At 43.4% G+C, this 26,384-nt stretch overlaps 1 protein-coding gene across 9 annotated transcripts in view; it reads left to right on the top strand.

The window, feature by feature from the left end:
* Positions 1-20,514, top strand: part of HPCAL1 (hippocalcin like 1) — a 1,393,761-nt gene extending 1,373,247 nt beyond the window's left edge. For all 9 annotated transcript variants that reach the window (XM_085610705.1, XM_085610713.1, XM_085610706.1 and 6 more), the window contains one exon: positions 19,356-20,514. In XM_085610705.1, the coding sequence (XP_085466831.1) occupies positions 19,356-19,453 (98 nt within the window). In that variant the 3' untranslated portion in view covers positions 19,454-20,514. The remainder of the gene's footprint in view (positions 1-19,355) is intronic.
* Positions 20,515-26,384: the final 5,870 nt, after the last annotated feature.

Below are 26,384 nucleotides of genomic sequence, written 5' to 3'. Positions count from 1 at the left end.
TTTTTAAGTCTGTATATTGAGGGGTCATCTTTGCATAATTAGCAGCTACAGATGATTTACCTGATTATCCTTCATACTTGAGGTTCAATTTAATGGGTCCTTACATTGTGGGTTGTGCCTGAGTTTTGCTGTATGATTACACCAACCAACTCAGCTCCGGTTTTTACAAATTACACTAGTAACAATACTCTTTCACCAAACCCAAATTTACTCTTTCCAGACCAAACTTTCGACCATTGCAATTTCATCCCAAACACCTTAAACTTGATCTATTATTATCATATTATTCTTGAGATCGGTCAAGGCTCAACAGCGAAGTAAGAACCCAGTCCGGGTAGGAGAAGCCAGACCCGATGGGGGCCCGAGTAAAACACCGTCCGGAGGTGGGAGGCCCTCCCCCGCCCCCATTTACATGCCGGCTAGGCCGGTGGGGGCCAGGATTGGTGTGGAGATGTACCCAAAAGTGAGCACACTGGTGCAGGGTCACCCTCTCGTCCAGAGGTCCAAAGAATAACAGAAAAAGAGATCAGCACTGGAGTTGAAGTAAAATAACAAGTTTGTTAATCACTCATGAGCGGGACCACTTCCACACAACACTCTCAAGTGTTGTAGGAGGAGGTACACTGAACTCACAAACCGTCGTCCTTATATGCAGCTTTGTTGCAATGTAAGCACATCGACAGAAATGGAAAGAACAAGTTTAGAAATAGCTATCAGCAAACAAGGGCAGATGGATGACCACTGGTCAGCAAATAAGGAAGGGAGCAGGAATGCTTCTGACGGCAGTAAACAGTCAACCGATAACATCTAAGACCAGGTGCACCGGCAGCTACAAACCACCCAGCATGTACATTGCTGAGCCATGTCGAAAGAGATCAACTAAAATAGATGACACAAGCAGGGTAAAAAGGCGAATAGCAGAGGACGAAAGAATTACGATGGAAACGAAATGGACACCACATCCAAAATGGCTGTTGCTTATGCTAATGTACAATATTTGTGACGTTCCTTTTCCCAAGACGGGTGCTCCTCAGGGTTCGAGCAATGCAACAAGGGTTCCACCCCTTGATCTCCCCAAACTCCAACAATAATAGCACGGAGTATTAGAACGATCAAGTGAGAGAAGGGTAGGAAGAGAACAGCGGGGAGTAGATTCTGAAATATAAATACACACCATTAAAACACAGAAGCATGCAACACTACACTCTGTTGAATCTCACTATGTGTTCTCAATTACCTGTGACGTTAAAACAACACACGCCACTTCTGTCTTCCTTTAAATCACTTGGTATTACCTCATACCTTATATCCGGATAGATAAGAGAAACATACCAGCGTTAATCATATGAGGGTCCCTTTACACTAAAGCAATGAAACACACCTGGTTCCCTACACACCTGTTTGTAACCCTTCAAAGCAATAAGTGGAAACAAATGAATCCTAATTAACAATGCACCAGGTTCGATTAATTCTCCCTCTTAGTATATGCAGTTTTTCCAATAAAGAACAAAGGAAATCTCCAATGGTTCATCAAGGCTCATTATCGAGAAACGTGAATAGAAACAAAAAGGTCTCAATGTTATTCCTCCTGTTGTGTACCAAATCCTGATGGCCTTTATGTCATGGGAAGGACTTTGAATGACCTGAGGTTCACTCTGCGTGAACGTGGAAGTCTTTCGGTTAATGATCGGAAAAAAGTAATGCCATGAAAGAAAAACGAACAATGGCGGTTGTGGCTCGCTGTGGAAGTTCGAGCGTAACCGTTACTCCAAACAACACAAGAATTGCTGCTCATACATAGTAGCGCAGGGGTTGCCAAAGCTCCGAATGATCGTTCCCCCTACTCACGGACGGAACTGCCGCAGGGAGCGCCCGTTAGGAGAGGTCCGTTTCCATTGACGGGAGCTGGTTGGAATAATCCTCCTCTCTCCTACACGACGAACTAGCAAACGGAAATGCTCGACAACACCGTCCTGGAAGCACACGAAGTCCTTTAAGCTTGCCGCCTCCAAAGCTGTGAGCCTCCGTCTGCGTCGCCGGGAAACTGATTCGACAGGTTCGAATCCAGGATTACGTGCGTGAGGTTGCGCACGCCGCCTCCCTAAATAGCTTCTGCTCCGCCTTCTCTCCTGTTGCATCCTGGGAGTTGTAGGTAATGCAGGCGCATCGAGTACCGAACCTCACAATATTACATGTTTCCACATTGGCCCCCCTCATACGAGGCGAGCCCCCCTCAATCAGGGGGCGAGCTAGTTAGGCTGAGGGAGGGATAAAAGGGGCCAATGGCCCAAGTGAGCACATACACCCCCCCTCACAATAAGGAAGGAGACATGTGGGAGAAATTCATAGAGCTTGACGCAGACAAAAGGATGACCTGAATGCCAGAGGAGACGTGGTCATGGGTGGACCCGGGTTGATGAAATTACTGAACAATGCACTGGCCCAAAAGACAAGCACCCGTTACAGTAAGTGCTGGGAAACATTCAGGGCCAGAACAGGACTAGAAAGGGGATGGCGGGCCACGCAGGAGGAGGTCCTAGACTCTATCGAGTGGGCTTTTTATGGCAGGGAAAAAGAAAACCTGGGCCCAGGCACACTTAAATGCAGTGGCATATTACCCAAAAATTACAGAGCAGGAAGACCCAACCAAGGCCTTCAGATGCAGAATGGCAATGAAGGGCTGGGGTAGGCTACAGCAGACAAAGAAAGACTCAAGGCACCCCATCCACTTCAGCATGCTGCAAGGGATGCTGCTAGCTTTAGCAGGAATATGCTTCTTAAGGCAGGAGGAAGCGCTCTTTCGGGCAGCCTTCACAATGGCATTCTTTGGGGCATACAGGGTCAGCGAGTTAGTAGCCCCAGCAGTTGTAGACCCAGGATCAGCATGCATTCACAGAGGGGATGTAGAAATACACAAAGGCTACATGGACATACTGCTGCGGCGGTTCAAGACGGACCAGGCAGGCAAGGTAAAATGGACCAGGATACACTGCATTAAGGACGCAGCCTGCTGCCCGGTGTGCTTACTGCGAAAACACCTGGGAGAGGGGGAAGGGAACGATGGTTCGCTTTTCACGCACAAGAACGGGTCTTTCCTCAGCCGCTTTCAGTTCATGAGTAATGAGAAAAACCCTGGAAGCAATGGGGCTCCCTGTGCACGAGTATGGCTCCCACTCTTTCGGAAAAGGGGCAGCCACTACGGCAGTGGGGCTAGGATTAAAAAGTGGGCTGATGAAGGGAATAGGGCGCTGGGTGTCCAGCGCATTTAAGCGTTACCTATGCCAGACGATGTACTGAGTCCGATTTCTCCCGCCCTGTCTAGGTCCGAACACTTCACAGAAGAAGGTGAGGATTATGGGGCACTCCTACGTGATGTGGGCCCAGTGATGGGCAGCAGCCAGACGCAATTTCGGCAGGATATGGCTGCGGGACACCGCAATAGACTGGTGGGGACGCTCGGGAATGAAGTGGGACCAACTGCTACCTGTGGTGTGGGAAGCATTACAACAAGGTGGCAGACCGGACGCGGTAGTGGTCCACTTGGGTGGAAATGACTTGGCAGCATTGGGAAGGCGGGCGCTACTGGAAGACATGCAGAGAAGCCTCACGGCTTGGCACGCCTAATCCGCCCCGCAGAAGTAATCTTTGCAGAGATCATAGTGCGGAAGGCCTGGCGGGGTGTTGTGGAAAAATCCAGACGGAAACTTAATATCACCATGGCCAAAGTGTGTAGGGCCAATGGATGTGGCTTTGTGAGACACGGGTCATAAACCTGAGGTCCCCAGGGTATCACCTGGAAGATGGGGTACACCTCACGGGGGTGGGAATGGACATGTTTCTACTGAACATTATGGGGGTACTGGAGCAGATGGGCTTCAAATAAGAGCAAAGGAGAGGCCGGGGTAGGGGGGAGCTCCCTCCAATCTAGAAACTGTAGGTAGTGTGATGGAACAAACACAACAAAGTTAGTAAAAGGAGAAAATGTACTAGAATGTAGATGGAAGGCCCTCACAGTTTCCTTGGGATGCCAGGGGCACTGAGGGAGCCAAGGGGCGGCGTGCCACCAGAGAAACAATAGATGTGATGCTCCCACAGAACCCTTGGGGTGCCTCACGGCAGGGGTACTGAGGGGGAAGATGGCAAGGGCTGAGCCTCAGAAAAGGTAGAGTAGATGCTCAAGTATGGTCCTTGGGATGCCCCATGGCAGGGACCCCTGAGAGAAGGGAGGGCCCACAAAAGGGTTACAGGGCGAGCGGGACAGCACTTGCAGCCCGGGCAGGTCCAGACGGTCACCCTTCAAATAGGTAGCACCCTGAAGCCTAGACTCGTGAATCGGAAGCCCAGAAAAAGTGGCCCTTCCCCTCCCAGGATATTGAGGAAGCTGGGTCCATAATACAAGAAAAGGGTTAAAGAGCAATAGATGTAAATATATAACATGGACAATGAATGTAGATATGACCATGAACGGTTGAAATGTATAAAGTTATGTTGATGAATAAACTGCGACCTTTTCAGTCACCAAAGAACGTTGTCAGTGGTGATTTAAGGTAAAAGCACGCAGTTGTGGATAAAAGGGGCAAGGGGAGCGGGGCAGAACGACTCGCCGCCCGGAGGGGGTTTTGCCTGCATACATTAAAGCTTGGAGGTGTCTGCTAGCCAACTTTGGAAAGAAATTTACAGCATCTTTAAGTACTTCACCAATATCTGAATAATATAAATTAGGAAGGGTCAGGCCAGGATACACCTTTGTTTGACCTGCCAAAATATTTAAAGTTATGTTTTTTTGATTATTGACCTCACTTTATCAGTTTTGGCAAGTATCCAGTTATGCTGATAGAGTATATGAGTGCATCATCATATACAGTAACAGCTCTATTCTTTGGAGATTTAAGCACAACAATATCTTATAGATATCAAGAAATGTCTTCCTATTCTTGAAATAGCACTGCAGCTTGTCATGCTAGCATTGACACTGAGAGGGAGTATGCAACTTGGAGCACCCTATATGGAAACCAGTTTGAGGTTTAGGGAGAACATTATTTCTCTTTGCCCACTCCAGTACATGATGATGTTGAGTTTAGCCAACATGTTACCAGGAGGACTAAGCACTGCTTGGAATTTGTAGTTACCAGGGTCCATCCTGTTTCTCCTATTGTACAAAGATTGGAATATACTCACCTCAAGCTAGGGAAAGCCAAGTCATCCCATCGATAAAGATTGCCTTCAAACTCGATGCCCACCAATGTGAGCTATATTTTAGCATTACTGGTGTTAGACCTCACAGCCTTAGAGTGATCTTCCACACAACTTCTTGCCTTCCTTCTCCACAGTTTCTGACCTTTCTTTTTGCCGGCCTTAGGATTCTGAGCACTTTACCACTGCTAACCAGTGCTAAAGTGCATGTACTCTCTCCCTAAAACATGGTAATATTGGCTTATGCTCATTTGGTATATTTAGTTTACTTATACGTCCCTAATAAATTGACCTACATGTCCTCAGGGCCTGTTAAAGAGCTGCAGTCCCACTAGAAGCATTTAATTATGTGCCACCCACTTACGAAATATTTTGACCGTAGCCTCTAACCATTGCAGAGCCTTGGTGTGCAGTGTATCCTGCCATTTCAACCTGGCAAGAAAAACCTTTTGCCAGGCCCAACCCTTCCCTTTTTATACATGTAACTCACCTGTAAGGTAGACCCTGGACAACCCAGAGCGCAGGGTGCAAAGTATTCAAAAGGCAGGACATGTACTGTAGAGTTTTACATATCTTGGTAGTGAATAACTCTCAAATTTGTTTTTCCTTGCTGCAAGGCCTTTCCCTCCCCTAGGTTAATATTGGGATTACTTTATGACATTTCATAAGTGTGATTTCCAATTGTTTAAGATGGACTTTTCAAGTTTGGTGTCTCTGGAATCTAAACTTAAATTCACAACTTATGGTGAAGTCAGATATTAAATTGCAATTCTGAAAACAGCACTTTTAGAAAGTTGCCATTTTCTTACTTTAGCCATTTTGTGGCTGCTGTCTGTCTCTGATACGCATCTTGTAAGGTGACAGCTGGGCTTTGTGTATTCCCCTTAGACAGCCACACACAATGAGAGCTTAGGTGTGACTTGATGGGCCATCTTGGCAGGATGGGAGGAATGAGCTGGACCCAGCCTCACTTATACCTGAATAGGCTGTATCCTTTCCCCACACATAGGGCTGCATACCCGCTGCAGTGAGTCTGGAGCCAGGGCAGGAAAGGAGGACCTCTGGCACTTCAAAGGCATCTCTTTGAAGTCTCTATCACTTCAAAGGCACAACTCTGTATACGTACTGGACCTCTGACATCACCACTTCAGTTCACTTCTAGACTTGTGAAGACTGCGTGGAAGAAGGACTGCTGTGCTACTGAAGGACTACCACTCTGCTGGACTGATGGTTTGCTGTTCCCCTGCCTTACAGTGCTACCCTGCTTCCTGTTGTTCCCCTTCCTGGGTGAGGAGGACTGGACCTGCATCACTTGAACCCACCTGGACTCCAAGGGCTAGCTGGATGGCCTCCTGATATGTTTCAGGGATATAAAAGACTTCCTACTTACCTACTTCTGCACCTGGACTCTGCCATCTTTGAATCTGCCCTGCCAAGTGCTGCCACCCCAGTCCTGGATGCTTTGAAGTGAGGCTTAAGGTGCTTGCCTCAGCAAAAGCCACGCATCCTCTGGCGAACCTGAGCATCTGTGCTGTTGTGTGGATCAGAACTGGTGCATCTCCCATGTTGCATGAATCGGAACCAACGCATCACTCCAGATGCGTGGATCGGATCCAGTGCATCGCTCCTGTCACTGCTGTGTGGACTGGCTCTTAGCATAGCCTTCGGAAACACGACTGCACAAGCTCTCAGTCGACGGCATCCTCAACAATGACGTTGCATCTCCGCATTGCAGCTCTTCGCTCATCGGAGACATCGCACTGTCACTGCTGCACAGATCAGGACTGGCACATCGCCCCCACTGCTTGGATTGACACCGACGCATTTCTTCGCCTTCGACCCTGCATCTTTGATGTCAGAACAGCCAGGATCAAGGTACTTTTGTTCAGCGGGCCTCTGGTCTACGCTCCATCGCAGTTCACCTGAACCTTTTACTGTGTCCTGGTCCGGCACTACCAGATATCCCAAGTAAGCGCTTATTGCTTCAAAGTTCTATTTTACAGTTTATTCTTTACAAATTCATACATCAAGTTCTACTTATTGGATTTTTGTCGTTTTGGTCTTGTTTTATTTATTAAATTAAGTTTGTTTTTTCTAACCTGATGTTAAATCTTTTTGTGCTGTATTTTCACAGATTCGCTGTTTGAAGTGTTGCACAAATACTTTACGCATTGCCTCTTTGTTAAGCCTGACTGCTCTGTGCCAAGCTACCAGAGGGTGAGCAAAGGTTAATTTAAGGTTTTCATGCTTCTTACCCTGACTAGGATTATGGTTGCTGCTTGTCTAGGGCTCATACCCTAGTCAACCTACAACCCAATTTCTGGAGCCAGTCCATTAGACCCTACTGCCCCAAGGGACTGTAATGGACTAATATCCATTACCACATTTTGGGAAGCCAGTAAATTAGATCATTGCAACTTCTGCTACAGTGCCCTCTGCTCCATCAACAGTATGTTTCTGTCCTTTTATATAGATCCTCAATATACGCTTTGCCACCACAATTGCTGAAATATTATGTAAAAGGGGAGCTTCTTCAAAGCATTAGGAAACAAAACTTCCTGAATATGTCACAAGAGTGTATAATTTTAAACAAGTAGTTCCTGGTAGAAAAAAAAAAGTCTTTTTGTGGGGCAAATCAAGTTTTTTAAGATTCCTTATTCTTATATAGCATAGACCCTTTTTCTTTATATTAGTCAAGTGATTCTTCTTATGGGCTTCTGATTTCTTTCATAATGTTTATTCAATTTGATTTAAAATCATCATCAAGCAATGTCGGAGCCCTCCTGCATTGCAAATACCTATCAGCGTAAAACAACTTCACAATTTTAGCCACTTGCACTGCTCCATCAGTCTAAAAAGTGTACATTGAGCAATTTATCCATTCTGATTAGCACTTTATCCCTGGACTGAGTGTTCACTCTCCATCCACACCCCCCCCCCCCGCCAATATGAAGCACAAGCTGCTTGACGGGCTTCCTCTTTCCTTGTACGGCAATCCAATAAGCATGAAAATAGTAAGCTGAGCCTATTCATCATTCAGGTAATATCTCTGGATAGAACCTCACTGCATTCACTATTAATAGTCCGATACATGGACAAGGTCTTGCACTCATCTGAACACAACCAAGATCCTCCACTGAGCCTCATGGTCCCCTGCACCACAAATGATATACCACTCATATACCCCTCATGCCGAATTACCCCGCAAGCTTTGAGATACAATACTCTCCCTCAGTTCCATCGAAACAGAGCCTATAGAAATTCAAATCGAACATTTTCACCAAGTCTCTGAGACATTAATTGCCGACTTGTGTAAACCCAGTAAGAGGAGTTGTGACAACGGACCTTCTGTTCTAAATGACAGATACCACAGATTGGGAAAGGTCATTCACCCAGCACTACTGATCCCACACTAGCCAGTAATACCTGGACATTGGAAGCCTGCACGCACCACCCTGCCTAGTACTTCCACCACAACTAAATATATACAGTAATGAAAAGCTAAAGATTGATGCCAACCAAAGTACCCTTCCATGAGAACTTCCTGAAGTTAAAAGGTAACCAAAACTAACTCGCTCCTCCTAATCTGAGAGTGAACCTTATCAACCCCAGTTAACACTACCGGTTGATTTGAAACAGTACCCCGTGACCTCCAATCCACCACTGCTTCTTTCACCTCTGACTATTTACCTTGATGACTCATTATCATTGATACCCACTGCCCATACTACTGGGGCCCTCATAAATGTAAGATCTACTGTGAAAAATACCTACAATATTCACAACCTCATTGGTCAACATAGATTTCATTTCCTGGCCATCACAGAAGCATAGCTCCTAGAAGATTCCTCTGTTGCACACATAGCCAACCTCCTTCCACAAAACCATAATATCCTGCTTAGAAATAGAAGCCAGTGGCGAGGACATAGGGATTCCCTCCTGTTCAAGATAATAGATGGCCCATCATACATCTTGTGTGAGTATATTTGAATCAAAATAAATAATTTCTGATTACATCGTTGACAGTGATTGAATGATTGAATACCCATTACAGAATTTTAAAATATAGTTATAATGGAGTGCTGAGTGGGGGTGCTGTTCTCAGTTGAGACAACACAACTTTATTCTTATTGTTCCACACCCTGGATCAGGTGGCAATACACACATGCACCCTACACTTGGAGAAATTGACCTACCACAGATCACCATATTATACTTTGGAGTTCCACGATACGCATAATTTTATATTTTAATCAAGGCCATCACCTTCTCCACCTCTTTCATGATGTGTGCAGCTGTCTATCATGCAACTAAAAAATGCCTACACACATTCTAATCAGACATCTTACAACTTTGCCATATGCTGTAATGCGTTATATCTGTGTTATCTTGGGTTATATGAATACCTGGGTGGACAATCTCTTAAACACCCACTGACAAACCTTAATCCATGACATGAAAGCCCTTGGTTTCACACAAGTATTCAGTAGACCAACACATAAAGGAGCATGTCACCTTGATCTATTGTTCTCTATGTTCCCAGAACTCAAGCTCGGCACCAATCAGCTATCATGGTCAGATCACTTCCTCATTAAATTATCCATTCTGTAAGATTGGTTGCCAAATGTATATGGTGGCACCCAGCTCTACCTCAAGATTAAAGATGAACATGCCAGTCTACCCAACCTTTAAATTTGCCTCTTCAACATTCACCCTTCGATGCAGTACAATTTGATGCTTCTTAATAGTGGACAAACTTAAAATTTTCTCTTTGGTCGTCTAAGCCTCTTGTCTTTCTTCTCATAGCCAAAGGATCTGGGATCCCATTCGTCACTGGTGAAACAAGCTGGAAATGTTGAATTTCATCCTCTATTTTGGTCCTCTCCCATTTGGATAACTTTAATGTCCTCTACAGAGTTCTCCCAAACACATTAATCACCAAACTGCAACAAGAACAAAATCATGGCGATCGTATGGTGCTGGCACTGAAGCAGCTTTGATCACATTAACCCTGCACTCAGGTCAAGTCATTGGCTCCCTGTGAAAGAAAGAACATTCTTTAAAACGGTATTGTTCAAAAGGCACTGCATGACTGACCTCCGAACTACATCATCAGCTTATTTCCACATAAACCAACCCAAATTCTTGTGTCTGTTAACAGAGGTCTGCTGTCGCCCCAGTGACTTAGATAGAAAAGATTTGTTCACCACTCCCTTCTTTACCAATGCTCCTCCATCTGGAATTTTCCTCCAATCCACCCAAGACTTGAAAATGACTACATCAGAAACAGAAAATACATGAAAATGCACCTTTTCCCTTTCCACTTGCGTAATCAGATTGTCCTATACCCTAGACCTACAGTCAGATGCCTAAGTTCGGATCATCCTTTATAACAGGGTTGTGGACTTCTGCATACCCAAGGCTTTGACATTGTTGTGACCTCTGCAGGGGAGCTATTACACAACATCTTGGTAGATGGATTGGTGGGACCTATTTCTATACATTGTGCCTCCTGCTCACCCACTTGCACCCTCAGAGGCCTCCAATTGAGGTGGTTAATACTTTGGGAGATAGAAAGGACTGTGTTGACAAAGTGATGTTCCTGTACAAGGCAACATCATTTATTGTTGAACAATGACATGTTGAATATGATATGCTGAACATATATAGCTTTCTCTCTTTGGGACAAAAATGTATTCTATGAATTGCTTTTGTTCTAAAGTGAATCAAAATGTTAACATTCCCAGATGATAATACCACAGAATGGGCCACATAATATGCTTTAATCATTTAACATGCAGGATAATTTGTTTTATGTTGGCACATATTTGTCGATCCTTGGCTGCAGAATATAGTAACCTATGCCAGATAATTTTGACTTCCATTGACTTGGACCCATTTTGCTCATCTTCCTATGACATATGTTTCCCAAATTGAAGATTTTGGTGACTCCCCAACCCTAGACAAGGGTGGATCCCAGCATGTGGAGCTTGCACCAGTAGGTGCCTTGAGACCCACAGATTAAACTGTTGTGAGAAAAACTTGACTGTGGCATGTGAAAACTGATATACAACCATTAAATTGTCCTGAAACTAATTGGGTTCCAAGTGTGAGGTGTTAACCACCCTTCCTTAACACCCTAAGTGGGAGCCCTGGATCTGTGTCATATACCCTGCTGGCCTTATAGCCCATTGGGCCCCGTGCAATGCCACATTTTCAGTGTTACAAGGAGCCTGAAGGATGTAAAAAAAAATGGCGACTGACAATGAATACAAGATAACTATTTACTGAAAAAAGGCATCCGTTATATTACTTCTACCTTTGATTCACTTGTGGGTTCTGGGATGATCTTCACATGGGCGGAAATACCTAAGATGTCTTGAACCCTTCTTCTGCTGCCACGGTGTCCAGAGGCAGTGGCCAGGCAGTAAAGTAGCAATGTATCAAACATTGGCTGGAAGTGGGAGAACCAAAACCAGAATAGAAGCATAGAAATGCTTTTGAAACATGTAGCCAGGACAGGGAGCCTCATATCATATTCCAGCGTTAAGCATAAGCTTACTCTGAACCCCACTAAAGGAACAATTAATCAAACAGTGATCTGCGTTTAGGTGCTAGACATGTTTCAGCTTCTTGCTCATCTCCCGAAGATGTTAATGCATTCAAGTTTGCTTACTTATACCTCATTGTATTTGCCTAAATGTTACCCTTTTTGAATAAAAATACAGTCTTATTCCTTTTGTCAAAAGAAATTACACTTACTGGATGGTGAATTGTACTTTTTTTTATTTTTGTAATGACTGTGTTAAATTGTGTATGTAATCAAACCACTACCACCTACCACCTTTCAGAGTAACTCTTGACTTTTCGACCAGTCTTCCATTGGATCTTAAAGTGTTCCAAGGAGATGCTAGCTATCATTTTTCATGCCATAGTTCCTATGACTCAAGAACTGTAGTCACAAAAAAATGTACACACTATTGATACAGTTTTGTACTCACTATCTATACAAAGACCTGGAAAAAAGCTTCAAAATTCCATCTCTGCTGAGAAGTGCTTATGTAATCTTTCTTTACATAATAAAGGTCTGTCACAATACATAATGAAATAGGTGTAATGAGGTATATTTACTATCCGCTGCAGATTAACTTGTGAAGCAAACACATGAACATAATGTTGTAATAGAATAACTATTTCAGATTAAGATGTGTCCACTGTGAGACAAACTGAACAAATCTGTGCACCACTTACACTCCAGTTTCTGAAACTCTAGGTTGATCAATGTTTGCTTGTTTTTGATTATTCCATATTATCTACATGTTCGCATGTATTTGTGTCCTTGTTGGTCTTTTACTTTAAAAAAAGTTCTCTGACTCGATCACCATAACATGACCAGGCCCTAATCGCTACAAGAACATGTTATGAATTCAGACACGTACATGTTTTTATCCCTTGCGATTTTACACTGCTTATATGCTTGATTATATCTGCACTTTTCATGACATTTTTAGGTTGAGCCTAGATGGCGACTGCGCTGTCGAGGGATCTGTTGTATGTACTTTGTGGGTTCTGACCCCTTAGATTTGCTTTTGTCTGTGTCCTTTAAAATCGCAGCCTGCAAATAGCTAATGGTGGGTGTATGTCCCACCTTTTTTCAAATGTTCACTCCCATGAGGTATTGCCGTGGGAGCAAGCAGCAGCACGCACGGTGGCCGGCTGCTGCAGTGGGACGCACGCTTTGCTCCGAAAGCTCTTCTCTCCAGAAGTATGTATTTCAGTGGACAGAACACCAGCGCTCATTTAGGGCTTGTGCCCCTTGTTTACTTGTTACAGCAGCAGGCATGCATTCAGTCTTTTCACAGTTTTAAAGCGGATGCCATTACTTGGCAGTGTTTGGTGTGCACACCTTGCTTCGAGATGTGTGAAACAGACGCTGCCCGTTGTGTCGCTCCTCTATCTCCAGTCCCCTGCCGGTGATATGTTTGGAATGGAAAGGCGCCGGCTAGGCATTTGAGCATCTGAAAAAGTAATGGTCCCGTTTATCCGCTCCTGTAACCATCCATTTTATTCAATTCCTTTTATGGCGTTTTAAACGCACCCTCCCTCAAGATTCTTCATCTGTGAAGACTGCCTGGTTCACAGGCCAGAGTTTTCCCGCTGTTGGCGAATTCATCAGTGAACAGCTAGAAACTGATTTGATTTTCTCGGGGGTACAGTCGCTAGCAGGCATCCTCTCTGATCTCACCAGTGGATGCTTGATGCTTGTATGCAACTTACTGTTTGGGTTGATGATGAATTATGCAGTTGAATGCCGATATCATAAAACACCCTCCACATTCTCCATTGCAGGGGATAAATATCCGTTTCGAATCATCACTGAACAGACAGCCACAATAAGAATTTTCTTGCAAGGGCATCTAAGTTGCGCTTTATTTTGTAAATATGTTTCCAGCAGCCTTCCTTTGGCTTCTAATTTCTGGGATTTCTTGCTATAAATTTGGCACTGTGATGTTTCAGTGTCTCAATGTTTTTTTTTCCTTCTGCATTTGCACTTTCCGCTGTCATTCTAATGGTGGCCATAGATAGATTTGAGATTATTACCGTCCTTCTCGATTTCTATCCATTGTTCTCTCTTACCACTTTCTTTGTGTAACCCAATTTGCTTCAATCGTTAGGGGAGGAGAGCAAAGCAGATGGTAGGGGAGGGGAAGGGTGTAGAGGAGGGGGGAGACGCGAAGAGTGCAAGGAAGGGTGAGAAGGATCCTCCTGCGGATTGCTCAGGGTGGGACTTGTGCCCACTTGTTCTACTCTGTGGATCACCTTCAGTTCCTGTTCCACCTCGGACATACCCATCTCAACAGTACCTTTCTCATTGTTCTGGGCACCAATGTCCCTATATGTGTCTTTTAAGTGTGTAATTTATCTCAGACTGTATCTTCAAGTTACAAAGTATTCTGGGTCTTCCGTGCTTCACAACTCCCATTCATCTATCTGGCCCATACAGCACTCCCATTAGTCACACTAACAGCCATGTTTTTGCCCATGCAGACTGTCAGACCCCCCTTCCCTTGCTAGGGTTACTCATCAATTATCCAACTCCTAGTAGATTGTGTGCGAAACTATAACCTAGAAGGGTCAATGGGAGCTTGTACCAGGTTCTCATTCACCCTCCCTTTAAGGACATGTATACCAGTGATTTACTCTTTGCAGGCACTCACTCTGTGCGGACGGACTCCTACAAAATAATTACAAAGAGTGTGTAAACTGGTCATGAGTTGATCCGTATGACCTTGAGGCTACCCAGACAGAGTATAAACCTGATTTAGGTGCTTGAGCCTATGAAATGTGGTTCTCTTCCGAATAAGTGGACTGGCATCTAATTATTAATGGAGAAAATCAACATGGTAAATGTACTCAGTTTTTGTAGGTCTTGCCTAGGCAGCGCTTCTGCTGTCTTTTTGAGACATTGTGTATTCAGGATATGGCTGTGAAGCTCCACCCACTTTCTGCCCATGTTTTTAATTGGCTCCTGTCACTGTCCTTTGTAAATGGCGGCTTTTCATTGGTCAATAGGCTTAGTAGTCCCGCCTTAGCACCGCTTTTTCTCTTCTTGAAACCTCCCATGAGGATACCCCTGTTACATGTGTTGTCAGTCGGCATGTTTTAATTGCAGCCTTGGAGCACTATTTTCTTACATGGCTTTCTCCTGCCTCCTGTTGCAGGCAGGACATGTTCTCCTGCAAAGCTGCGTTTTTTTAATGTACCCTGCGCAGCACACCTTAGTTGGCATAATGGCGGCCACACCCTTCTTTTGTTATTTGCTGCACTGACGCGGCTGCATCCCTTTTATTCTGTTTTATTTACTTTTGTTAAAATGGAAGCATCCTCGCTTTAGCTTTAAACATCTTAAGCTAAAGCATGGGTGCCGCAATTGCTTCAAAGGTAAAGAAATAGAAAAAAATATATCATTTCTTTACTTTCAAAGTAATCGCTGCTCCCGCGCTTTAGCTTGAGATGTTTAAATATGAAGCGCAGGTTCCGCTATTGTAACAAAAGTAAATAAATAGAAAAAAAGCAGGCGCCCGCCATTTTTTAAAAATGTGTTTACTTTTGTTACAATCGCTGCAACCGCGCTTTAGCCAATAAAATGAACACTACTGGACTTGATAATATTGGAATACGTGCCTCTGAAAGATTTATAGTACTGGTTCAGAAGTCTTTCACTCCTCAGAGGCTGATAAAATGAGTTTCATTGTGGTGGGTAATATCACAGGTGGAGATTATGGGCCACATGTACGACCATTTTATGCCTCGCAATTTGTGACTAATTGCGAGTCGCAAATTGTGAGGCGCAAAATAAAATGGACAGTAGTGTGTTTAACACTGTTTGCAATTTCCATTTAATGAGCCTCTCGCAATTCGCGAGCCCATTGGGAATGACAGGCCCATCAAGGGATGGTGGCCTGCTGGCTCAGCAGACCACCATGTCTGGGACTGCTTTGAAATAAAGCAGTTTTTTTTATTGCAGCCCGTTTTCCTTAAAGGAAAACGGGCTGCATTTAAAAAAAAGCATTACAAATGCAATAGGTCTCGACTTTCATTAAGTTAAAGCCATTTGCTTTGCTATACAATACCATTAGCAAAGCAAATGGCTTAACTTAATCAAAGGCGAGACCTATTGCATTTTCAATGGTTGTTTTCTTTTTAATTTATCCAACTAACAGGCACACATACCCATCACTCCCAATAGCATCTCATATCCACCCATTACTAATACAATTCAGTTAATCTATCCCTATTCAAAACACTAAAGTAAATGCATGAGATCTCAATAGCAGAAGACCTAACACAGCTCATCATTCAAAGAAAAGGAAGCTCACATTAATACCTATTTACCTCTATCCTTAGGTTCTGAATTAGTGTGTTACTTGCTGCAAAGTGCTTGAGTGGCTTATCAGGGGTAGTAAGCAAGACTTGGAGACATACCTTCAGCATATGTTAAACGTTATCACACTGACAGAAATGCTTCAGAACGCGAGAGACATTTCAACGTAAGATCTAGTAGACACCTTCATTATTGTGCAGTGTAATCCTATATGACTAATTTTCTGAACAATTTATGGTGAGCAACACAAATCATGAAGTACAGTTTTCAACCTATACTTTGTAAAGCCATCAGGTCTAGCTTTATTGTGACAAACGGATGCAAGCAGCAATTCCATATGCCTTTGTTTGTCCTGTATTGGCACATCATACCCTGACATATTGTCACAAACTGCAATCTTTACTTGATCACCAGGAGTGGCCTGTAGCCAACCCTGTTTAATGTCGCCATAGAATGTATCTGCACCTGGTAAAAGCAAGCCCCAAATCGAGCGCACAGGATCGAATATACGGACACTAGTAAAAGTACTAAAAAGCAGGACAGCAGCCATGTTGCTTTCTACATGGTGGCCGTCTTGGAATCGTAAAACAATGATTCACCATAGATGATTGCTGCATTTCTAATCAGTCAGCGTGTGGGCTGGGGAAGTGCACACTTAAGCCACAATAAAAGTGTCTGAAAATAAATGCTGCAGTGAGGAAAAAGGATTGCTTTATTCCGGTCTGATGTGATTCATTGGTGGTGACAAAAGTGTTTTGACCGTTCTTTTCAAATGCAAAATAGTACATCAAACACCCTATTGAATGTGGAGTGATACAGGCATACCGCCAATAGAAAGGCACTGAGAATGAAACACCTTTGGACTGATCCAATAAGTGGTTGGCAATATCTGAACCCTGTAGAAGGATCCTGAGCCAAAGAACCCAATGGCTGAAGGAGGGTTACCCAAAGCCCAATATGTATAGTATATTTTCTCAGGAAAACAAAAGTTCTTAATTTACGCTAGGCCTAAACTGAGACAAAGGGACCTCTGAGACTCACCAGGAGAGATTGTTGCTTTCTCACTTTGCTTGGTTGCTCATGCTTACATGGGGTGGATATGGAAACAACGTTCAGATTTAATTTTAGCCCTCAGAATTACTATGATTTCTGGACGCCTGCCCTGTGTGATTTCACACATATTGTTATATATACATATGACAGACAATATCGATGATAGTACAGCGGTGAAGTACATAAAGAAAAGTATGGGAACTGTGATGCTGGGTATAATAGGGGCTTGGTCAGCAAGTCTGGGGAGTGGTTATATACCTGGTTGAACAGAGCAAAATATTCTGTAACTTGTTAGTTGGGCTTTGCCCTTGGGGTACATGCATAGCGACAGATGTGCAGTTCGTGGTTTTCAGTACAGCTTTGAGCAGCTCCCCAAGTCCCTTTATGGTAGTTCCTATGAACATGCCCTACTTCGTTAGTTACGGCACTTGGTTGCCCAATCTGAAATGTTGATTGCAGTTTTGGTCCTGAGCCAGCATTGTTTATGGGAGGGGGAAAAAGCGGAGAGATCTGCTGGGACGGGCTTTGTTACTAGCATCCCAAATTCGAGTGTCATTGCCAGATGTAAAGCAGGCGTCATAGTGTATACTTACAAAATGCAAGTGCATTGACCATTCTGCATACTTTGAAAAAGCAGGCCAGGTTCTTGGCTTTGACGTGTAGGATACTAGTTATGATGTGGATAGTTTTTTGAGACCGGCAGTGGTGGACTAGATAGATGATAGTAGCGCCTGTTACTATGGGGATAAGGAGCAGGATGGATTATTTTGGTCTGTAGAAAAAAGAGTGTGAGAGGTCTGGGAATACGGGCTGCTGGTGCTCGCGCTGTCTGAAAGCTACCACCGACACTGGTGTCCGCAGGGCGCCTAAAGGCGGTGGGTTTGCAGTGCGTGGCGTTCAGTAGGGACCAGCTTCACCCCACTTTACAGATGGGCTTGTGACCGTGGCCACAGTTGCTAGATAACTGTCAGAAAGTTCATTAGCAGCAGAGATTAAATAATGAGGTTGCTAAAAGGCGTGGAGGAATTAGAGGTGCTCAGGCAGCACACACTTGAACCGCTGATGTTGCACTTCCGGCGCACGCTGTCACAAGGAGGAACGACCAGTGAAGTGTGCGTTCCAAGCCTTTCTAACCTCCGATGGGAAGGTAAATGCAATGACTTAGGCTTACTTCTGTGACTTGCATTGGAAAACGAGAGGTAACAGCTATCAAAAAAAGAGGCAGAGGCAGACTTTTGGCACACATGCGTACGATATATAGCATCGCGTGCATGCAAAAGTCTAGGTCAGGCAAAATAAAGTGTGAATGCAGCCAGCCAATCAGAGGGGAAAAAAAGCATTTACAAATGCAATAGGACAAAATAAAGTGCGAATGCAGCCTGCCAATCAGAGGGGAACAAAAGCATTTGCAAATGCAATAGTACTCGTATTTACGGGAGTCCTATTGCATTGTAAATAAAACTGCAGTCGTCCAAGAAGGCAGGAACGGGAGTGGGGGGGTTGTGGTGGGCAGAGAAGTGACGGACTGCGGGAGTGAACGGGGGGAGGCAGGGGCACACAACAGTTTTAAAAGTAAAGAGGCTGATAGCTATGGAAGGAGAAAAATGACGACATGGCCGGCAGGAGGCGGGATTACGTTGAGGAAAACCAATCAGATTGCAGCATTTAGGAATTCGCCCAATCAAAAAGGTAGGCGGAAAGTGGGCAGAGCTTCCCACACTATACTGCATACAGCATCTCTCGATGAGACAGCGCATGCGCTGCCTAGGCGAGATCTAAAAAGATAAAATGAAACGTTTTTGTTTCCTTTCTTAAGGGCAGGCAGTGGTCCCTGTGACCACTGCCTGGCCTTAAAAAATATTTTCTCATGCATTTGCAAAGGGGAAGGGGTCCCCTGGGGAACCCTTCCCCTCATGTTGCTGTTCTGTTCGTGTGATCAAGATATTAATTTGTCGAAACGCGTAGCAAGCAATAAAGAGTTTTCTTTGGAGCACCATATACTTTGAGAGTGCGTTTATCTGGAGAAAAGTGTTGGGATATATATATATATATATATATATCTTGTTGCAGTGGCATAAATCACTTTCAGATAGTTTCCTTCTGTTAAGATTTTTAGAGGCTAAAATCTTTATTCAGTAACCATTTGTCTTAAATCCTAAACAACCATTCTGCTTTGATTTGTTCCACACAGTGATTGACACCCTGTTTCCTTTTCCCTCCTTAGGTAAACTTTCCTTGGAAGAATTTATCAAAGGTGCCAAGAGTGATCCTTCGATTGTGCGATTGTTACAGTGTGATCCAAGCAGTGCAAGTCAATTCTAATACAGCCCACTCCTAGGGACAGTTGCAATGAAAACTCTGGCTTGTCATTCAAGCGCCGCTTGCAAATGGATGCCTTCTCGACCATTCCTCATCTATTAGTGGATTCTATTACATTTCCAGATCGTTGTCCATGTATCATGCTGAAGACAACATAGTGCTTCTTTCATTATCCAATGCAACATTCCCTCGGTAGCTTCATTCTTCAGTCTCCTGATGTCGCAGGCCTGTACATCCAGTGTATTTGAATGGTTTGTTTACATGCAGGTATAAGCAGTTCAATTTTCAGGTGAAACCTCAGACCACTTATGGATGTATTCTATTCTAATCGCTCGAGGAGACACTAGGCAGGACTTTTAAAAAAAAATTCAGTGAGCAGGTAGGTAGTCTTTTTGAAGCTAAGATAACTATGTAAGAAATATGAAATATGTGAAGTTAAAAGAGGAAATGTTAGCATTCCTGGGCATGGTTCATATGTGTTTTACTTTGAGGAAAATTGCTTGCACTTATCTAATTAAATGTTGTTCCGTTTCTAATATACACTAAAATATATACATATATATGTACATGGGTATGTATATATGGTGAAATGAAACAGTGTTTAGCCTTATTTAAGGTAGCTGTTAAACTTTGTAGAGGTCTTTGATTCTTTGTAACTTGATTAAAGATTAGTCTGTGATATTTATTCTCTCAGTATCTAGTTGTTTTAGGAGGAAGGCATGACTAGCTGTTCATGAAGTTGTTACACAATATTTAATCACTGAATGCAAACAATTGTTAAGTCCTTTTTACAGTTTTTGTTGGTCCAGACTTTGTCCAAGAGTACATGGAATAATCATCATTTTGTATTTTCTCTGTAAGGTTCAACTTGTGTGGTTGCAATATTAAACTGCTTTGGAGTGGAATGAGCTACTGAATGAATCACAAAGCTGTTGTCAACAACTTTGATATGCCCCAGGCTATTTTGCAGTCAAAATGTTAATACATCTTGCGCATTCCAGTGTTACTTTATATCTGATTAATGCCAAGAATATTAATTTAAATAAAATACTTTTCCTTGTCTAGATCTTTTGTTTTAGTCTTATCTGTTAAAATGACAGAAGGAGCTCATGGCTGTTTAACCTTTATTACTCAATGTGTCTGTGTGTGGGTCCCATGGTCAGCCAGCAGAAGTTAGTGCATGAATGGCCCTTTCATACATTGATTAGGCTTTAAGCCACATTTGTAGTCATGCACTCTTTTCCATCCCCTGGACTTACTGAATCAAGCCAGGTAGGGATAAAATGCATCTTTCATGGATGTGACACAGTGGTGGCGGGTGGAGGGGGTGCTGGGAATCCAGTAAGGCTGCACACCTAATCTAGCTGTTCCCCACCCATCTACAGGATGCTGTGGATTTCAACAATTCAGTGAGAGCTGTTTGGATTTTCTTCTCCTACTGCAATACTTTCTTTTACAAAACTATGTTTCGTGCTCAAACCTCCTCCTCTGGATGTTTGATAAAGTAGAACTTGTGCCTTGGGACTTGTGTGCTGCAGTGCTTGTGGCCTTTCCTCAGAAAGCATCCGGGTAGAGAAACCTTGCCTGTAAAGAGACACGGGCAAGGACATGCAACAGCTCTGGAATAGTGTGGGCCTCCACAGAGCCACGACCATATTGCCTGATTCTCCTGTTTTCAAAATGTTTAGTCTCCTGAAGTCTACATTGTATCCCTGTGAAAAGTCACAAGAAGCTCAAGGTACTTTCTTCTCAGTTGATACAGTATTGCTACAGACGCTTTGCTACTCCATTACACTAGCTGAGAGAGTGTACATTAATATTGCCTGGGCCACGTTTCATGCCATTATGGCTTTTGCATGCTTTTCTGGACAATATATTCTCCTCAAATTCTGTGGATAAGGAGTACCTTATTTACTGTGGCAAATTACATATGTGATACGTGGAAGGAGGCAGAGGAGTTATCCGTATATGGAGTTGGTATTGAGTGTTTACCGAGTGATGGCGGTACCCCGGATTGTGCTCTTCATTGATTAGGCTAACCGGCTAAGGGAGGTAGAGGAGCTTCTTTTAATGAAAACCTTCTCGCTGACCCACTACTGTCCTTTTCTTAGTCATGTTATTGCTATTTCCCTGACCTTTCTGATTTTTTCATACAGTGTTTGGTGCAGTCTAAATGAAGCCTCTAACAAGCTGTTAAGACCTATTAAAGAAAGCTAAATATTTCAGTCTACACAAGGCTCCCGATTAGATCAGAAAAAGCAGAACCTGCAAAGCATCAATACTGGATAGAGTTAAAGTCTGTCTTATTTTCAACCTGCTCCACCCTTTATGATACTCTAGAATAAGTGGAGATAGTGAAAAAATCTTCATAACCCAATCCAGCACACAATACAATGCAAGGACAGAAATATTTATGGAACCCCTTTGTTAAGGTGGCACGCTTAAAGGGCAAAGAAGGGAAACCTAGAGCAAGAGAATAAGAGCTCTGTGATCCGGCTGAGTGAGAGTCCTCTTAGTGTTGACAAGATGACTAGTTCTGTTCCAGCAGAACTGGTTTCAGATCAGCAGGACTCCTTATCAGACTATAATTCAGCTAAACAACCAGTGCATTATCCAGTGTTTAATCATGGAAATGTGATGAAAGTTGCTGCTAGTTTAAACAACGGTCAGTGGATTTATCAGAAATACCTTCTGTTGGGCAAATGATAACGTCAGCAACACTGGGTGTGTGAGATACACTAGGAATGCATAAGAAAGTGCCTGGTGAGGATATACCCAAACTGAATGCGGAAAAGAATCTGTGTCCATCAGTAAACATAGGTGCTGGAGGTAGTGATGCCGGGGGTGCTGCAGCACCCCTCAATATACCCATGCTGCAGTTTAGAATGTGAGGGAGCAATAATGATGCCTATAAATGTTACATTGTCTTAGAAGTCAAATGTCAGGCTCTGTCTTTGGACAAATTGCTGCATATTCTTTTAACATGGAGATTGGTGTTTTTCTCTGACTGCAAAATGAGAGGGTTTTGTAATGTAAACTATGTGACAATTTCGCTGAGTGTGAAATGAAGGGTTGTGGGCGTTTTTCCTAACACCACATACCTTCAAATGTACAAATATTAAAAAACATATTAGAAGTAAGGAAAGTACAAATGAGACTTTCTTTTGAAATTCTTTGTGTGATAGAAACAAATATTTTAAAGATTTAAAACAAATCAATACACTTCACCCGATGATATGCAAGTACATTTTCAATGATACCTGATTTCCACACATCATAATTTGTGTGCTGTATAGTGTTATCAGTAAAACTACATGTCTGTGAAAGTTTAGAGGCTATTTCAATAGCAAATGTGCAGTCTGTAAATGATGGTGCACTACCCCACCATGCTTTAGTAATATGAATAAGACAGGGTGCTCCAAATCGCACTACCCGCTACATACCACACCCTTATCACTCCGGTGCTAAATGGGCATATCCCATTTGCTACACATGTTCGTTGTGTGATACTAGGATCTTTAACCACCCCTATCAATTCAGTGATGTAACACTGATGGCAACACCCCCAGCATGAAAACTGTTCCAGCATAACTGTTGGTAAATAGTAATGAGACCCATGAGACTACCCCTAATGTATAAATACTCTGGACTTCGCTCAATTAGATATCGATGAAGCTGAAGGATTTGAACTCATGGGTTTCTCACTTAAAGACCCAAAAGGTTATCTACTGGCGGGCATAATCTGTTACAGACCCCCTGGTGCGATTAGCTCACCTCATATGCAGGGACTGGTAGATGTAATTTGCAATATGGCCCTTACTAACTCTAATCTGCTTATTTTGGGTGATTTTAATGTTTGGCTTAATGGAAACCTGGATTCAGGATACAGTAACCTAATTCAGTCTTGTGAGAGTCTGAGCCTGTGTCAATGGATCAATGAGGCTACCCACAAGGGCGGGTAACATACTGGACCTGCTCCTCTCTAAGGAACAGGCCTTGGGAACAGTAGAAATCCTTCCAGTTGGCTGGTCCGACCATTATTTGGTCAAGTTTCAGATATTCAACCCTAGGAAGGTACGGTCAGCTACCAGCGAGATAAGGACGTTCAGGAGTAGAGACTGGAAGGGACTTCTAAAAGGAAAGACCTCTTCATCTTCGGTCTTTTCTTTTGAAGAGAATTTCAACAATGGGAGGTCAGTGGAAGACAACTATGTGGATCTCTGGGATCAGATTAAACTTAGGCTTGACCAGGTCGCTCCCATGAAAAATTGTAAGAAGACTGGCAGGCCGTCAGCCTGCTGGTATAATGACCGCCTTAAATCCTTAAAACAGATCTGCCGGCAGGCGGAGAGGAAGTGGAGGACGCTATACTCTAATGAGGACAAATCTAGGTGGAAGGCTGCAATAGCGGAATATAGGAAGGGAATTGTTTTAGCAAAATCAGAATATTTTGCAAACATTATCTTTAACTCTAAAAATATCTCCAGAACTATTTTTAAAATTGTAAAGGATATTGCTGTTCCTGAATGTGCACAATCTAAAATCTTACCAACTCAAGCTCTATGTGACAACTTAGCGACCTTCTTTATGGAGAAAATTAGTAATAATATTGATGGATTGAAGATGAACGATCTCTCCGGGAAAGAGGGTCCTATTACTAAAACTAATGGGTCACAAGATACAGGTATGGAGAACGGGGCGGAGCCAGGTCCACCGATCTCCCTGAACCATTTTGAACCACCCACGAAGGAGAACTTTAACAGAATTGCCTTGGGTGTGTCATCTGGTTCCCCTTTAGACCCTCTCCCACATAAAATCTGGAAGGAACTGGGCTCTGAACTCTTTCCCTCTCTCCGACAGATCTTCAATAGCTCCCTGATTTCTGGATCAGTACCAGCATGCTGGAAACGGGCTGTGGTCACACCACTTCTGAAAAAAGCGACACTCGATCCTACTTGTGCTAGTAAGTACAGACCAATCTCACTCTTATCGTATCCGGTTAAAATCATTGAACGACTGGTCAGCAAAACTTTGTCCCAGTTCCTAGAATCTAACTTTAGGCTTGATGATGTACAGTTCGGTTTTCGACCTGGCCATGGAACTGAGACTGCTCTGGTGACCGTGTTAGACTATCTTCGATTGAGGGCAGACAGGGGACAATCTTGCATTCTTATTCTGCTTGACCTGTCTGCCGCTTTCGACACAGTCAACCATGACATCTTGCTGACCAGGCTGGAAGAGATCGGGGTGTCGGGCACGGCTCTAGAATGGTTCCGCTCTTATTTGTCCTGCATGTGGCATGCGGTCTTTCTCCCTCCGTACCAATCTGAGTTTTCCAATATCCATCATGGCGTTCATTAGGGATCGGCGATCAGTCCTATTCTCTTTAACATCTATATGAGACCCTTGATCGATATTATAAAGGCGCATGGTGTGAAATTGGTGAACTACGCTGACGACACTCAGCTCTTTTTCTCCTTAGAGGGAAGTCAGTTGATACCTCTTGCGACATTTCATGCCTGCATGCAGGACACTGCCCTTTGGCTAAGAGCCAATTCTCTTCAATTTAATTCTGACAAGACTGAAGTGTTACATTGTGCTGTGGGGAAAGTTCCCTCCCTTTCCCAGACAATTTCTGGCCTTCCTCAACTACCTCTACGCTGGTCCAGGCTAAATCAATACTTAATTTGGGAATTATGCTAGATGCCAGCTTAAATCTGGAAGTACATGTAAACAAGCTGTTGGGGAACTGTTTTTCCCTGATCAGAGCTTTGAGGAAGATCCTCCCGCTGCTTCCTAATACAGCCAGAGCCTTGATCATTGGAAGTATCATGCTCAGCAGGTTGGACTACTGTAATGCCCTACTATTGGAGTCCCCAAAATTCCTGATTGAACGCCTTCAAAGAGTTCAAACTTTGGCGGCCAAATTAGCATTGATGAAACCTCGCCGCTTGTCAGGCTCCTCAGCCCTTGCAGAGCTTCATTGGCTACCAATAATGGAATTCAATTTAAATCTCTCTGCTTGTTATTCAAAGCTCTTCACGGCTTCGGACCCAAACCTTTACAGAAGACCTTTGCATGGTATATCCCGCCGAGGTGCCTTCGTTCCTCCACTGCTTACCTGGTGAGAACTCCTAAAATTCAAAGAGCCAAGGCAGAGGGTAGGGCGTTTAGCTCGGTCGCCGCAAAGCTCTGGAATAAACTTCCTTTGGAAATCAGACAGTCCCATGAACTTTTGCAGTTTAGGAAAAAGGTAAAAACATGGTTGTTCCCTAGAATTTGACATCTCTGAGGACCTTCCATGTTATCCCACACCTGATGCCATCTCTGACTGATGATTCACGTACTATAGCGCCAAGATACCTGTTGGGTGTATGCTCTATAAATACCGCATATAAATATCCTTGTTGCTTGAACAACTTCTCCATGAGATTTTTTTAAGAAAACTGTGGTGGATTTGCTATTGACGATCTGCACATCATTATGTCTCCAAGACAGCTCTACAACGGTAAATTAAGTCTTGGGTGCAATCTTAGTGTCAAACACTCATCCACCTAGAGTGTAACAATCTGGATAGACAGAGAAAATTAAAGATAATTGACCCTGCACCAGAACATACTATTTAGAACAAGACACAGAGGCACACCATATATATCACTATAATCCAATGTGTATCCAGACACTCAAATATAACCATTTCATCATTTCAATGAAGAAGATTCCAGATTAGTCGCTGTAGATCATTCAGAAGATGCTTTTATTTCTCTTTCTGGACATATAGCAGCCAGCCGACGTGTGTTTCGCCCTAAACAGGGCTTCCTCAAGGCTGCAAATTGTACATAAAGACATATATGTTGTCGCATATTTATGTATAGAAAGGTATTATTTTCTTTTTTATAAAACACAATATCTACTAATGAAAATATGTCAAAAT

Source organism: Triturus cristatus, chromosome 6, assembly GCF_964204655.1.
Source record: "Triturus cristatus chromosome 6, aTriCri1.1, whole genome shotgun sequence".
NCBI classification, from domain to species: Eukaryota; Metazoa; Chordata; class Amphibia; order Caudata; family Salamandridae; genus Triturus; species Triturus cristatus.
This window is presented reverse-complemented; position numbering and strand designations above follow the sequence as displayed.